Below are 17,273 nucleotides of genomic sequence, written 5' to 3'. Positions count from 1 at the left end.
AGAACAACAAAATAAGCCCAAAGGGAGTACAAGGAAGGAGATAATAAAGATCAGAGCGGAAATAAATGAAATAGAAACCAGAAAAACAATACAAAAGATCAATGAATCCAAGAGTTGGTTCTTAGAGAAGATAAACAAAATTGACAAACCTTTAGCCAGACTCATTAAAAAAAAGAGAGAGAGGACCCAAATTAATAAAATCAGTAATGAAAGAGGAGAAGTGACAACAGACACCGCAGAGATACAAAAAATCCTAAGAAATTTCTATGAGCAACTGTATGCCAACAAATTTGACAACCTGGAAGAAATGGACAATTTCCTAGATGCATACAACCTCCCAAGGCTAACTCAAGAGGAGACAGAAAACCTGAATAGACTGATTACCACCAAGGAAATTGAATCAGTAATCAACAATCTCCCAACAAACAAAAGCCCTGGACCAGATGGCTTTACAGGTGAATTTTACAGAGCGTTCCAAAAAGAATTGTCACCTATTCTCCTCAAACTCTTCCAAAAAATCCAGAGGGAGGGAAGACTCCCAAACACTTTTTACGAAGCCACTATCACCCTGATCCCAAAATCAGACAAAGACACCACAAAAAAAGAAAACTACAGGCCGATATCGCTAATGAACATAGATGCAAAAATCCTCAACAAAATACTAGCAAACAGAATTCAGCAATATATTAAAAAGATTATACACCATGACCAAGTGGGATTCATCCCTGGCATGCAAGGGTGGTTCAACATCCGCAAATCAATTAATGTGATACACCACATTAACAAAATGAAAAATAAAAATCATATGATCTTATCAATTGACGCAGAAAAAGCATTTGATAAAATTCAGCAGCCATTCATGATAAAAACCCTTAAGAAAGTGGGAATAGAGGGATCATATCTCAACATAATAAAGGCCATATATGATAGACCCACAGCTAACATCATACTCAATGGGGAAAAACTAAAACCATTCCCCTTAAAATCAGGAACAAGGCAAGGCTGCCCACTTTCTCCACTTCTATTCAACATAGTGCTGGAAGTTCTAGCCACAGCAATCAGACAAGAAAAAGAAATAAAAGGCATCCAAATCGGTAAGGAGGAAGTAAAACTGTCATTATATGCAGATGATATGATACTATATTTAGAGAACCCTAAAGACTCCACCAAGAAACTATTAGAGCTGATAGATGAATTTAGTAAAGTAGCAGGATACAAAATTAATATTCAGAAATCAGTTGCATTTGTATATACCAATAATAAAACATCAGAAGGAGAAATTAAAAAAGCAATTCCGTTTACAATTGCTCCAAAGACTATAAAATACCTGGGAATAAATTTAACCAAAGAAGTAAAAGATCTGTACTCAGAAAATTATAAAACACTGAAGAAAGAAATGAAAGAAGATACAAATAGATGGAAACACATACCATGTTCATGGATAGGAAGAATTAATATAGTTAAAATGTCCATACTGCCTAAGGCAATATATATATTCAACGCAATTCCTATCAAACTACCAACGACATTTTTCACAGAAATAGAACATATAATCCTAAAATTTATATGGGATAACAAAAGACCCCGGATATCTTCAACAATCTTGAGAAATAAGAACAAAGTGGGAGGTATAACAATACCTGACTTCAAATTATACTACAAGGCTACAGTAATCAAAACAGCATGGTACTGGCATAAAAACAGACCCATAGATCAATGGAACAGAATAGAGAGTCCAGAAATAAATCCATGCCTATATGGCCACTTAATCTATGACAATGGAAGCAAGAATGTACGGTGGGGTAAAGACAGTCTATTCAATAAATGGTGCTGGGAAACTTGGACAGACACATGCAAAAAGATGAAGCTGGATCACCTCCTTACACCACATACAAAAATAAATTCAAAATGGCTTAAAGATTTAAATGTAAGATCTGAAACCATAAAATTCCTAGAAGAAAATATAGGAAGAAACTTCACAGACATTACCCGGAGTAAGATTTTTACTGATATATCCCCTCGTGCGAGGGAAGTAAGAGGAAAAATAAACATGTGGGATTACATCAAACTAAAAAGCTTTTTCACAGCAAAGGAAACCATCAATAAAACAAAAAGGGATCCTACTGATTGGGAAAAGATATTTGCCAATGATATATCTGATAAGGGGTTAATATCACAAATTTATAAAAAACTCACTCAACTCAACTCCAAAAAAACAAACAACCCAATTAAAAAGTGGGCAGAGGACATGAAGAGACATTTTTCTAAAAAGGACACACAGATGGCAAACAGACATATGAAGAAATGTTCAACCTCACTAACCATTAGAGAAATGCAAATAAAAACCACAATGAGATACCACCTCACCCCAGTCAGGATGGCTATCATCAATAAATCAACAAACAACAAGTGCTGGCGTGGTTGCGGAGAAAAGGGAACGCTGGTGCACTGTTGGTGGGAATGCAGATTGGTGCAGCCACTATGGAAAACAGTTTGGAGATATCTCAAAAATCTGAAAATGGAACTACCTTATGATCCAGCAATCCCACTCCTAGGTATCTATCCGGAGAAATCCAAAACTCCAATTCAAAAATCTTTATGCACTCCTATGTTTATTGCAGCACTATATACAATAGCCAAGACCTGGAAACAACCGAAATGCCCATCAGTAGATGACTGGATTAAGAAACTGTGGTACATTTATACAATGGAGTATTACGCAGCCATAAAGAAGAAAGAAATCTTACCATTTGCAACAACATGGATGGACCTAGAGAACATTATGTTAAGTGAAATAAGTCAGAAAGAGAAAGACAAATACCATATGATCTCACTTATATGCGGAATCTAAAGAAAAGAATAAGTGAATGAACTAATCAGAAACAGTTTTGGAAACATGGAGGAAAAAACAGAGGGTTGCTAGAGGGGCGGGGGGGTGGGGATAAGGGGAAGGTGAGAGGTTTTGGGAACGTACAGAGGGATAGTGGATGGGGGGAGGGGGGTTCACACAGTGTGAGGGATAAAAATGATAAATGTCTAAGTTTTGCTTTGTCTTGTGCACCTGAAACTAATTAATAAAAAAAAAAAAAAAAAAAAAAAAAAAAAAAAAACAATTCATTAACTGCAAGTGGATTAAGACTCCAATTCAAAGTTAGAGAATGTCTGGGGCAGCCAGATAGCTCAGTCCATTAGAGTGCAAGCTCTGAGCAACAGGGTTGCTGGTTCGATTCCCACGTGGGCTAGTGAGCTGCGCCCTCCACAATGAGAGTGGACAAAATGACCTGCAGCTGAGCTCCTGGGCGGCCAGATGGCTCAGGTGGTTTGAGCACGAGCTTTCAACAACAAGATTGCCGGTTCAACTCCTGCAGGGGATGGTGGGCTGCGCCACTTTACCCCACCTCCTGCAACTAGACTGAAAATGGCAACTGGACTTGGAGCTGTGCTGCACCCTCTGTAATGAAGATTGAAAGGACAACAACTTGACTTGGAGCTGTTGGGTCCTGGGGAAAAAACACACTGTTCCCCAATAAAGTCCTGTTCCCCTTCCCCAATAAAATCTTTTTTAAAAAAGAAAAAAAAAAAAAAAAAAGAGAACTACATCCCAGGAAGATGAAATAACGTGCACAAAATCTGGTAGACATTAAAAAAATAAATAAATAAACCGTAGTAAAGGCATCCCTTTCCCCACTTTATTTGTACTTGAAATGCAGGCTGGAGAAGCCAAGAGAAGCCAAAGAAGAAAAATAGAAGATGCCCAGTGGGAATATCTGAAGAGACTGGAGGCCATGTAATTTCTTAAAGGATTTAGGGAACCTTGAAGTTTAGAGTTAGGGACCAATATCTTTTCACCCCTGTGTAGCAAACTACCCCACATCTAACTTTATTTGGGAGACTACAGCTAGAGTATATTAGCCTAACTGTCGAACATGTTGATGAGAAGTTACCAGAGTAAAACAGTGTTTAGGAAGATATGAAGTAGGTAGTAGTTTGAATTTAAGAACAAAATAAGGGTTAATTATCAGTATTTGAGCCTAAACGCTCACAATGACATAATTAGCAGGCAGTTCAAAAAGCTAATAAGCTTTATATCAACTTTGAAAGTAGTGAAAGTATACAAAATAAATATTGGCATAGTCATCTAAACATGGAAAAGAAAAGGAACACAATATTAATTGCATATATGTTGGTAGAAACAAACACATTGCCCTTATTTAAAAGCCTATATATAATATTTAGTCTTTGATTCAGATCTAAACTTCTATCTCTGTGCCATGCATATCAGAAACCTGTTTAAGCAATATATGTATTCAGAAATGTTAGTAACCCAAAACATTATATTTAGTTCACACATAGAGGAGAAAGACCTAAGATGCAGCTCTCCAACATATAACCTATATATTTCATTCTTCCCCCAGACACCAAAATCTTTGTCAGACAAAATAACTAGACCAAAAGTTCCACGAGGACGGGGGCTATGTCTATTTTCTATTCTCCTGAATCCTAAGCATCCAATAATATGCCTGGCACATAACTGACACTCATTATGCATTTGCTTACAATTTGACTGAATAGAGTTTTCTGAATATTTCAAACTGTTTGTACTTTTAGTTTTCCCATATTAACCTATAGGAAGAGTGTGCTTACTCTAATATTTGCAAATTGGAAATGTTTTTGTTTCATTATTAAAGAGATCATATAATAATACCTATGAAACCAGGGGGTTATGAGCAAATTTGTAAATGCACATGATAAACACAAAGGCAGTAAGAGTTCAGTGCACACTGGCTTTTCACATATACAAGTATTGTCTGAAGACATAAGGGACCCACCCTAGTATGCAGACAGCATTTTCAAGTACTAGTAGATCAGGCCATTGTAGAGAGAATCAAAAACCCAATGATAAATAGTCAAACAAAACAATGCCACTATTAACTCCGCAATTCTTATTTTGATGCAAGAAACTCTGAAAAACTCCCTCCTGTCAGGCTGCCAGTTTCCTGAGAGCATGTTTTGTGCGTGCCTGTCTGGCACCCTCTCTGTCTGTAACCGAAATCTAAAACGTTTTGCTCTCAGGACCCCTTTAAACTTTTAAAAGTTTTTGAAGGCCTCATTTTGTTTATGTGGACTATATGTGTCATATTCAAAATTAAAACTGAGAAAATTTAAAATTCTTCATCAATTAATTTAAAAATAAACCTAGTATACGATAACATGAATAAGATATTCTTTATGAAAAATCATTATATTTCCCAAAGAAAAAAATCTTGTGAGGGCAATGTTTTACACTTTTGCAAATCTGTTAGATGGGTTTCAATGGAAACAGCTGGATTCTCATTAGCTCCTGCCTTCAGTCGTGTGTGGCATGCTATTTTAATGGAAATATATGAAGGAAACCTGGCCTCACACAGGTATGGAACTGAAGAAGGGATAACCTTGTGGATCACCACAAAGAGCCTGGGGAACCCCCAGGGGTCCTCATGCCACACTTTGAAAACCACTCCTCTGTAAGATCATCTGTCACATGGCTACTGTTCAAGAACTATTTGCCAAATTAATGAAAAGCTTCAAGAAAAAGAAATAAATTCTCAGGCACACACACACACATATATATATATCCAAATATACAAATGATTTGCACAGTTGTTTTTGATTCAACTGATAATATTCCTTAAATGCTGATTGTTTTGCAGCAATAAAATGCTTATTATCCCAATTTCTCAACTCTTTACAACTAAACTGGGATGCAGATTAAAGGGAGGGTAGTCTGAACTAAAGAGAGAACTGTAAAAACAAAGTATATCAGTCTAAAGTATAATAGAAATAAATATGACTAGAAAGAGACATTTTACATGAAAAACAATTCCAAGTATAACCAAATAAAGGGGTTAATTTGAATGCTATATTGGCCTCTTTAAAGCAGTAAATTAGATTGAAACATTTTCCTGAACACAAGCTGGATTCTAATATTTTTGATATCCTACATGCCATTTCTAATTAATCTATAAAAACCACAAGAAAAAACTTTTTGCTTATATTTTTAGCATTTCTGCTTTAAATATTAATAGGAATTAACTGAATACCAGGGAAAACATACGGATTTAAACATTTTACAATTTCCAAAATCGTAATTTTTGTTCTTTAAAAATAGCCTTAAATTCAGAAATAAAAAATGTAATTTTTCAGATTATATATTAGATTTTTTAAAACGTCATCTCAATATTTGGCAAAGCATAAAATGACTTACTTTTCCTGTTCTTGAAGCGGAGGTTCCTGAGAAGCCATTTTAGGTTCTGTCCCAAGATGTTTTTGCATATGCTGCCTCCTCTTTCTACTGGGTGCAACATCAGTGACATCAGGACTTGAAATAATGGGATCATCTCTTCTTAAAGTAGCTAAAATAAAGTGATATGAAAATGTGACCCCCCAAAATTACACATACAATTTGTGAATAAAGTATCAACTTGCTGCTGATGTAATGTAACACAATAAAACATAGCAAAACTATTTTTAAAAATGTATGTAGAGTGGGAGAAGTGAGCCAGTTAGACAGTGTGTAATACTTTTAAACCAATATAAAATACAAAATATGTTGTACACATGGAATAATTTGACTAAAATGGTCTTTACCTATCTTGGGCAACACTCTTCCCAAATTCATTATTGGCACAATTTGATCTCTCAGTGCTAGAAATATTAGGTTGGTAAGAAAGTAATTGCAGTTTTTGCAATTATTTTTAACCTTTTAAACCGCAATTACTTTTACACCAACCTAATAGACAGAAGTGCCTTAGAGACACCTCTGAAAGGTATGTTTTGGGGAAAATACTGCTACAGGAATAATATAAACCAAATTGATACTGAACAGTAGTTATTAGCAGAATTGGGAATTTCTGCTAGTTATCCAGAGATAATTTCACAGACTTTTCGGGCAACCATGAGGAATGAGCGTAAGAAAACACTAACAGATGTCTTTAAGGTGGCTAAACCATTAAATTAACCTTAAAAGTGTTTGATATACTTGAAACAGAAGCAACAATAGAAACATGCGTGATTTATACTCCTTTATTCTCTTATAAACAACTTAGTTTCAAAGAGATTTGGGGAGTCCAGAATTCTTTCATCTAATATACAGTATATTCTGCTATAATATGTATTCCTATACAAATAAAAAAGCTCTTTTGGTATTCGTAATAATGAACAAAATCAATATAATTTGGATGATGTCCTGCTGGTGCATGATTTTTTTTTTCTAGCATATTAACTGTTTAAATAGTGATCAGGGGGGCAAGCTTTCATCCCAATTAAAGAGAGAGCCTTAGCAATGTACGAAGGTCTAAAAAAAATGGATATGAGTGGCTAAAAATGTTGTATAAGTCCATTCCTTTAGCACAAATAGGTGTGATTTAGTGGAGCCAAAACTCTACACTTTTTAAAAGTTAAGCTCTCTGCTAAAGCTGCAGTTACAGCTGAACAAGTTGTGCAGTCATTTCTTCCTGAATGTTGAATCAGATATTTAATTTTGATGAAAATACCAGAATCAGATGCAGTCAATACCTCCCATCGCCTCCATTTAAGAGGAAGTGGGATGCAAAGGGCTAGCTGATTGTGATGCTGGGCACAGATGTTGCTAGAGAGTTAATGGAGTTATTATTTTTATTAGGATTGTAACTAGAGAACTAACAACAACGACCTAAAGCTGAATCGATTTTGTGTGGTCTACCCAAATCTTAATTTTTCCCCCATAAGCTCTATTATTTTTTACTGCGCAATTCTGCAGAATGAGTGGTTTTTCAGGCACACATGTATCACATTCTAGTAGAAAACACTGTATTTTGAGTTCTCACTCTGCACTTCATGCTTCTCCGAGGGACCTGCGGTCATCTGGACACTGTTGACCACTCTTCTGAACCTGTTTATTTATTTTAAATCAATGCCATTTTTGAGAATACATGTGCTGGACACTTTGCTATGGATTTTAAATATATTATCTTATTAATCTTAACCTTGTGAAGTACTTACTATTACTGCCTTCATTTTACTTATGAGGAAACCAAGGCTTTAAGAAACCAATTTAGTTAAGTAACTTGCCCAAAAATACAGTCTTTGTTTTTATATTTTATCATATGACAATTTAAAAATGGGTAAATTATTACTTGATCAAATATTAGTTGAATGCCCATCAAAGTATATTTTACTTTCCACATATTTCATGTGTTTTATTTTATTATCCACTAAAAATGAATTGGGAGTAGAGAAGGGTAAATAAAAAGGGTGTTTCTCTGAACACATTCAAGCTGAATGATTTCTCTATTTTTTTTTAATTAAACTAGGAGGTGACTCAGGAAGATAATTCTAATTTCCTGATTTCTTACCAGGCCACTCTCACCTAGGGTTTGTTTACTCAATCATATAAGTAATCAACAAAATACAAGCTTGTCTATAAACAAAACTAGCAAAAGTGTTAGAGTTAGATGATGTTTCAACTGTAGATAGACTTGAAAAAGGAGAAATATCACATTTAGTGACATGTTGGACATCTAGGAGGAAAGAACATTAAGTTTAAATTAAAACGTATGGTAAAATTTAAAAAAATTAAGTTGCCAAAAAGTTGTGCCATTCACTCCAAATGATGGCTTACATGCTAGTACCCAAAAGGATGTTTCATATGTGATATGGTTGTACTATTTACTTTAAAATACAATGTGTTTAAATGTGCATGCCAGTGTGAGCCACTCGTATAAACCATGTTGCTAGCATCTACTCAAGAATGCACGGACCAGGAGCAGCTTGTTGGGATTCTAATAATAAATACCATACTTTTAAAAAAGCTACTAGAGGAACTTTTGTGATTTATATCTCAATCAATAATTGATTTACTAATTAGTATATTGAATGACAAAAAATGTGTATATCTTTTGGTGAACACAAGGCACAAAAACAAGCATGATGAATATAGCATGGGCTCTCCTGAGTGAAATTAAAGGCATTTGAGATGTACAGATTGGCTATAATATTTTAGAGATATTCTCTGCCATTTTATGAACAGGGTATAAGAATTCACTGAGGTTTGTTTCCTATTAGATATGATGCCCTGTGCGAAATTTTTAAGTGGTCCTATGTCCAGTTGTGAACTTTGGAAAATTGTGGTTGCCTGATGCCAGGAAGAATCATCATTCCTGCCTCAGGATTCTTCCTACTTGCCCAAAGTGAATATTTTATATGAGGGAGTCACTGGGACACCTAAAAAGACAGACAGAATTTCTTCTATCATCCTATAGGACAGGTTCATGAATTATTTTGTGCTTACTTGATAATAAATATTTAGTTGATAATTCTCTGCATGTGTGGGAAAACTTAACCTGATAATTTATTATTATTATCTCCACATTTCAAACTTCTTAATGTCTGGCATTATTTACCACAAAGAACCAAGAGTTGTGTATAGCTAAGTGTTTCAGTTCGGTTCGCTGCACCTTTTTATTCCTTTCTCTTGACAATTACAGTGCAGCTACAATCATGAGGAAAAAGGGCTAGCATATGAACTAATTACTGTTGAAACAGGATATATCTTTTTGGGTTTGTGTTTGCACCATAGGAAACAGTTTTCTCTTCAGTTTATTACATACATGTAATAGCAAATTGTATTACAATATATTCTCTTAATTTATATATTCATTTAAAATGAAGTTTTGGTAACATTTCTATAGCCTTTAATAGAAGAGAAAATGTTCCATCCTATCTTTTCCTCTCCACCCTGCAATGACAGAAACCAGGAAAGAGAGCTGCTACTGTAACCCCTGGTACTCAAGTATTAAATTGCTCATTAAAGCAGTCCTCAAATTTCAACCCATCCTACCTTATCCTCTGCTTGTGCTAATGTTTGGTCTTTTCACTCTATTTGGTCTCAATGCTGGATACTTATTTCTATTCCGACACTGGATCCCTTGAACAATTATTCTAGGTATCTAAACAAGCAAAGCTGTTTTATATACAACAGCAGGGATGTGATCCACATTTACAGAAAGTCAAATATGGGACTTCCAAAAGGTCTACATTATTCACAACCTTACATATTTTTAAGTGAAAGCTTTCCCTTTCAAATCCTGCATCCCATTTTTAAAGAAAAAAAATCAATTCATATTAAGCTTACTAGGTTACACATACTCATTTCAGATATGAGCAAGAGCTTGAATAGAGTTGGAAAAGAATGGAAAATGTTCAAAGAGTAATGAGAAGGAGTGTGGCCTGGTTGGAATAATGTTCATGAGAGAAAAAGATTTAGGAAATGACTGGGTAAATATAGGGAGCAGGAAAAGAGGGAAAGAAAGAAAGAAAAAAACAGATTCGCTATATAAATTTGCAATTTTTCAAATCCAGGCACAAGAGTATAAATTTGATCTTGACTGGGGAATATTTTTCTGAGGTTTCATCTCTAGAATACTCAGTTTTTAATATTACCATCAGTCTCTGTCATGACAATGCGTCTTTCACCATTTCCAGGAATTTTTGAGAAAAGAAAAGAAAAAGAAAAAAAGAAAAAACTATTGCCAATTAACTTAATACCACTGAAATACTTATTGGCAGAGCTGTGGGATGAATTTCAAGGTCTCATTAGGTTCACTGAATCTAGAAAATGGGAAATCTTTACACAAGCCTTGTTATTGTGAAAGGTGGCTCCACAGAAAGCCACACTTCTTCTCATCTGACAGAAGAACGGCAGGAGCTTGGCAGCAGTAGTTCAGACATGACAGGGGCAGAGTGTTGGCTTCCTGGGTACTCTCAATGTCGCAAGGAAATGACACTCTTGGCTAAACTGCCAGCAATCTACATAAATCCCATGAGTAAAACTTCCTGGTAAACTTAAGTCTCTGACCATTCAATACTTAAATCCCAGCATTTTAGAAAACATTTTTTTAGGTTTATAATTTGTTTTATAAGGGCCTCTTTATTCTCTCTTATCTGTGGATCTTTTTTCCCCCTTTTCATATAATACCATAAAAATCTAATGGAGATTGCCATGCTTCGGCCCACTCCCATCCCAACACACACACCTATCTCCTGCCCCTGCCCAAAACAAAACATTCAAGTTCTGAGGCATGTTATTCATGGCAATAGCTACTTAGATCTTAGATTAAATTATTGAATAAAAGAGGCTCTGATCTTCAGGTCCCTTGACCATGAAGAAATGTGTGCTGTGTGAAATAGGCCGTGTCCAAACAAAACAACTTTCAGTTGTTCCCATGGCCTATAAAATAATGTCCTAAGATCCTAGCCCTGTGTTCAAATCTCTCTGCCATGTGACCTTCACCTGCCTGTCTTACCATACCTCCCACAAATCTTCTACCATAGTTTGTAAACTCTTCCAAGGGCTCCAGGGTTCCTACATCTTCCTTTTTATTCCTTACTTTCCCTGTCTTGAATGTCCCCCATTCCTCTATTGGCGCACCTACATGCTTCCTTCCAGCAAGCCCATGTGTCATTTCAGTCATCTCAAGTAGTTCCAATTCACAGCATCTCTCCTTGCTCCATGGGCTGATAGTCTGAACCACTCATTTCACATGTACTATCTCGTATCTTTATTCTCTTTTTATGTTTAGCTCCTGTTTCTCCAATTAGATTACAAACACCCTATAGAAAGAGGTCATACCTTATACTTTGCTGCAGCCCTAAACAAATTACCCAATAGTGCTATACATGATAAATATGAAGACTTGATCTCTTATTTTCAAATGTGTGCTTAAAAAAAAAAAAAATCAAAACTTATTTACTTATGAACCTCCAGATGAGGTATATGGAAAGTTACATCAGAAGGACTGGGTCTGGGTCTCTAACTTTGCCATTTACCTTGGACATATTACTGAATCTCTTAAGTTCCTCAACTAAGAAATGTATGTTAACCATGATTTCTGACATGATTAAATGAGATAAACTATTTCATAAGTCATAATGTCAGAAATATTTGATATCAGCATTAAAGTATTATAATAAAATGTGTCTGTCCTTACAAAAGGTCAAATTGAGATTCATCAGATGAATTTAAAGAACTGTTAGGCTAACTTTTATAGCTTCTTAGAAACATAAAAATAAAATAATAAAAAAGTAAGATAAATATACGGCTTTCTAAATTCAAAATAACCCAACTGTTATAGAACTATCATCTGTTATGAATATAGAGTAGCCAATCTTCTATGGCTGTTTTTTGCTATTTTACTCATTAATCATTTCACAAATATTTAATAAGTATCTATAATCAATAAGTCATTCTGTTTTATTTCAAAAGATAGAAAATACTGAGGGGAAAACCAAAATCTAAACCTTAAGTCAGTAAATGTATTCTAAGTAAATCTGAAACTTCATAAAATATACTCTTTCTTTCACCAAGGAAAACAAGCAACCAATGACCTGGGCTATCCTATGTCTCTGTAGTTTGTCTTACTGACAGGCATAATGATAAGCAAAAAAGAAGCTGAGATAAGGTTGGTCACACCATTCTTCAATAAGTATCTTAAAGTGACCTCTCTTAAGGTAGTAAATTTCTAATCTGACCAAACAAGCAAACATTATTTTCCCTTACTACAGCCCTTTTTCAAATCTGTAATCAGTTGTTATCCAGTTTTCACAATCTAATCTGAATAACTGATGACCATCTCACAAAAAAGGTCAATGGTCTAACCTATTAATCAGCAATCACCAAATAAACTGATAATTAACATCGCACTAAACACTTAAAAGTGTGTGTGTGTGTGTGTGTGTGTGTGTACGGATCTATGTCTGTATACTTTTCCAAAAGTCAGGCTCCTCTTTAAGCCAGCACAGCTGGAAGTCAGACTTAATGACAAATTTCTTCTGACACTGGCGTAACCTAAAAGGTCATCTTTGGAAATCTAATACTTTCAATGTCAGAAGCAGGGTGGGCCATGAAAGATACAAAGTACAGACTCCAGAGGTATTCACAGCATTTAAAAAAATAAGTTGGATATTAAATATTGTCTTAAACCTGCAAAACAATCTGATTTCTTTTTAAATTAAAAAAAATATATCAATACCAAATGAACTCAGTTCTTTATACTAAGGATTAATTCAGCCCTTCACTTATCCAACAAACATTGAGTGCATTCTATGGGTCAAGCACTATCCAGAAGACACAACTACTACCATGTATTCAAAAAGTTTGTAATGAGTAGAGCAGGACACAACTATTTTCAAGAAAGCCATAAGTCACACAAGCAATTAAAATGAAACACTGTGGAAGTTCTAAGACAAATGCAGCTTTTCAACATTTTACTAATTTTTTCCAAAGTAATCTGGGAAACTTCAGTTTTTCTTTTCCATTATCAAGCACTAACTATAACTTGATTTCTTACATTGTTTTTCCTTCTTGTGTGGATACATCTCTTTGGCAAGCAAAGTTTTCAGTATCAGATGGCTCTGAAGTAGATTTCCAAAAGAGAACATTAAAAGGCTAGCTCACTTTGAGCAAACTGACAAAAAAAGACTAGGTTTCAAAGTTGAGCTTTAAGGATGTTTCCGAGTGAACTCAAACTCAAACAGCATATCTGAATTGAAACTAGATGATCGCCTTTTTGGATAGTCCTTTGTATGGTCCCACAACATCCTTAGTAGATTTCGTCACACTTGCAGGAATTTATCTAAGTTCCATGAAGTAATTTATCTAAGTTCCATGAAGGCAGGGGTTGAGTTTGTTCTATTCGCTGTTAGCATAAGACAAATTGGTATAATCTCTAACACATAGTATTTCCTCAATAAATAGTAATTGATTGAAATATAAATTCTTAAATACTAAGAGTTAATAATAAAGAACTTCTTAAACATTATTTTGAACCTATGTACAATACTACGCTATTGACTCGCTATGCCTGCCAGTCCAGTAAACATTAAGCGAATAAAATATTAGTAGAGAAAAGCAATTTATGAAAGAGCAACATTAGCCTCCAACTTATATCATTTTGCAGTGAAAAATAACAAACATTGGAAAACAGTTTTAATGGTTAATAAGTTTTCAGAAAACAAAACTACAAATTTTCAGCTTTCACCAACTTTATAAAGGGACCTGCCTCTGCCTGTGACCTACGTCATGAAATGTTTGGAGCCAGCATAAAGCTTTCATTGTTGTATATGAGTCAGGTATGGCCTTCTGTCAACTTCAGACATTTCTTTAGTTTTCTTCTTCATAGAGATCTAAAGGTGATTTTTTTTGTGTGTTTTTTTTGACAATTTCATTCTTCTTTATTTTGGTCAACTTTTAATAAATCTAGACTTTTTATAGAGCTTAGGGTTTCATTGAACTAGTATAAATTTAAAAACTGGACAAAAATAAATGAAATATAAATCCTTTTTTAAAGAAATGATATAGGGAATCTTTCAGTTCAATTTTTTTTAAAAATAATGTATTACCAGTAAATTATCTACATGACTCTAGGTTAACTGGTTAGAACTAGGACCAGATCATTAGTTTAACTAACAAGTCAAAATTAGAGTAGGATGAAAGTGGCAAAAGCGAAATGCTGTATAATTACATGGTGAACTGGTTAGATAAGAATCATTAATCTACATCACAAACCCTCGTGTTTAATAATTACAGGGGTAGGAAGAAGGACTTGATTGAGTTGAAGTGACATGATAAACTTCCCACTTCATGTTGCCAGTATTTGCTTAATCTTAGAAAAATTTAGAATAATTTTGATTCGTTAAGAGTACTCTATTTGCACTTTATGGTCCTTTCCACTAAAGTTAATGCCTTTGTGATATAATTTAGACAGTTTATATTGTTTCTATGAAGAGGCAAATATGAGATTAAATTTCAGAGGCTTCTTCACTTGAAAACTGGAAAGGTTTTCAAAAAAAGAGATTCTCTGGTGGACGGTGTTGTCCCAACCAGCTTTCTAACCAAACGCGATGAAGGCAATACTTTTACTAAGAAGGAATATTTTTTTTCTTTTTCTTTTTGCCAATGGTCAAATAACTAATGTTTAGACTGAATTAAAGAATTCTTCACAAAGATCCTAAACTTGACTGTTAATCACTATCTCAGTGACTGAATAAATCATGTGACAATGCTATGACAGTTTTTATTTTAATCTATACAATTAGGTATGGAGAGGTTACTTCTGGTGTATAAAAAAAAAAAAAGCCCTCATTCCATAATTTAAGTTATTATACTTTGTAAAAATGAGTATATTATCTGAATCTGGTAAAAAAAAAAAAACTAAATGCACTTTCAGACAATTTTGAAGCACTTCTAAGTTATTATTAGGTTAAGCGTCTTGACTAAATGAAAAAGTTTTTCTTCAGAAATTTCATATCCAAACATCTCAACATACGTTTCTTTGTTTGTTTGTTTGTTTGATTTTTATTTTATTGGGTAACAGTGTGTTTTTTCCAGGACCCATCAGCTCCAAGTCAAGTCGTCCTTCAATCTACTTGTGGAGGGCATAGCTCACTGGCCCATGTGGAAATCGAACCAGCAACCCTGCTCGTGCTCTAACCAACTGAGCTAACCAGCCGCCCACAACATACGTTTCCTTATAATACACGGTTTCTCATATTGCTTATGGATTGTTTTATTTTTCAATAAAAACCTAATGAAGATTTTTTTATTTTTAAAACAAATAACTTGTATATTCTTTTGTCTTAATATTCAAAATTAGACAAATGAGAGCAAAATTATTTTAAGCACTGATTTGACAAAATGAATAACATTTGGGAAATTGATCACAGTTTATATGAGTATACTCTTAACATTACACCTTATATTGATGAAGCTGCCTCATAATCCACTGTTAACAATCATTGTTAACAATGTGTTAACTTCTCATTTTCAACACGATGTCTTAGTAAGGTGTAGTCAGGACAAGCCTACATAATGCCACTATCCCTACAACCTGCAAGAGCCAAACTGGGAACCATTCTTGATGGCTTCCAAAACTTCATCTTGCACATTCAGTCAGTACCTCCTAAAAAGTTCTTAAATCTATGTAATTCTCGGCACCCAGTACTTCCGTATTTTCTTGCCTAGATTATTGTTATAGCTTAAAAACGGCCACAGCAGTTACAATTCATTCCTTACAAAATGTCTAAGAGAACTTTTCTAAAGCTGCAAATCCGACCAAGTCATATCCTTTTCCATTGCCTTGAAGACAAAGATAAAACTGCCTAAGGTACATTAATATCTCTTGATTTCCCTGGTTCAACTTACTTTTACAGCCTTACTGAATTTTGTCTGATGTACCACTTTCTGTTTCCTCTTGGATTTTGTACATGTGATCTTCTTCCAGAAATCATGTTCTACCACCTACTACTCAACTGGCTAATTCTCACACATCCTTGATATATTGCATAGCTCCGTAAAGATATTACCCTGTCAGAAGGCCTTAGAAGTCTTGGTTACATGTCCTTCTTCAGTGTCTGCATAGCACCGTTTACTACTATCATTGCCACATAGAAGAGTAGTTATGATCACTGACTAGAAAAGTAGGGAAAAACTGCTTTGGGTTCTCCTATGGAATAGTAGATACAAAGGGGTTCAATTCTATTGTAAAGTCAGTGCATATGGCAAACAATCATAATTAATCAAAAATATCCTTAAAAATTCCTTAAATTGTCCATTAAGCACAGTAATACATACCGTAAATAATTCTCTCTAGTAACAAGCATGCATAAATATTTAATGAATACCATACAGTTTCACAGAGAAATTATATTCAGAAACAAAATTATTCATGGTTTGCAATAATCTAAACACATCATCAATATGGAAAGACTAAATTTGCTAGCTCTTCCAGATTAATGTCATCATCTTAATCTGCGGAAAATGTATCAGTTCCTCTGATGCTTCCTTAATCAGATTTCTCTGTTTCCCAATTAATTTTTTTTTTTTTTTTTTTTCCCCCCTGGATGAAGATATCATCACCTTCCTTGCTTGGCTACCTAAATGATGGGTACCATTTTTTGTCAATAGCCCCAATTCTTAAAGTTACTCATACTTGTTCATAAGTTTTTCCCATTGTTATTAACTGTTGTCAGGCTTAATTCTGTCCACTACTTGTGGACATACACTTGCAAAGTGGAATACCAGGTAAGTAATGAAATATTCAAAAATATAATTTTGCTTTCCCTTTGTAAATCTGTAATTATCTAGAATATAGTTAAATAAAGTTATATTAAATATATATGACGCCATTCCACTACAAGTCATAAATGACTAAGAAGTCCAAATTTCAATCTCTCAAGGTTTTTTAATCATGAAACGGAAG

General features: G+C 34.5%; 1 protein-coding gene across 1 annotated transcript in view; it reads right to left on the bottom strand.

Annotated features, from left to right (window-relative positions):
* Nucleotides 1–17,273, bottom strand: part of XRCC4 (X-ray repair cross complementing 4) — a 251,024-nt gene that overhangs the window by 87,638 nt on the left and 146,113 nt on the right. Inside the window, exon 7 of the mRNA XM_019746359.3 lies at nucleotides 6,245–6,392. Coding sequence (XP_019601918.2) covers nucleotides 6,245–6,392 — 148 coding nt within the window. The remainder of the gene's footprint in view (nucleotides 1–6,244; nucleotides 6,393–17,273) is intronic.

Source organism: Rhinolophus sinicus, chromosome 3 (genome assembly GCF_057876585.1).
Source record: "Rhinolophus sinicus isolate RSI-liver-muscle chromosome 3, RSI-T2T, whole genome shotgun sequence".
NCBI lineage: Eukaryota > Metazoa > Chordata > Mammalia > Chiroptera > Rhinolophidae > Rhinolophus > Rhinolophus sinicus.
The sequence above is the reverse complement of the archived record's forward strand: the minus strand, read 5'-3'. Positions and strand labels throughout refer to the sequence as shown.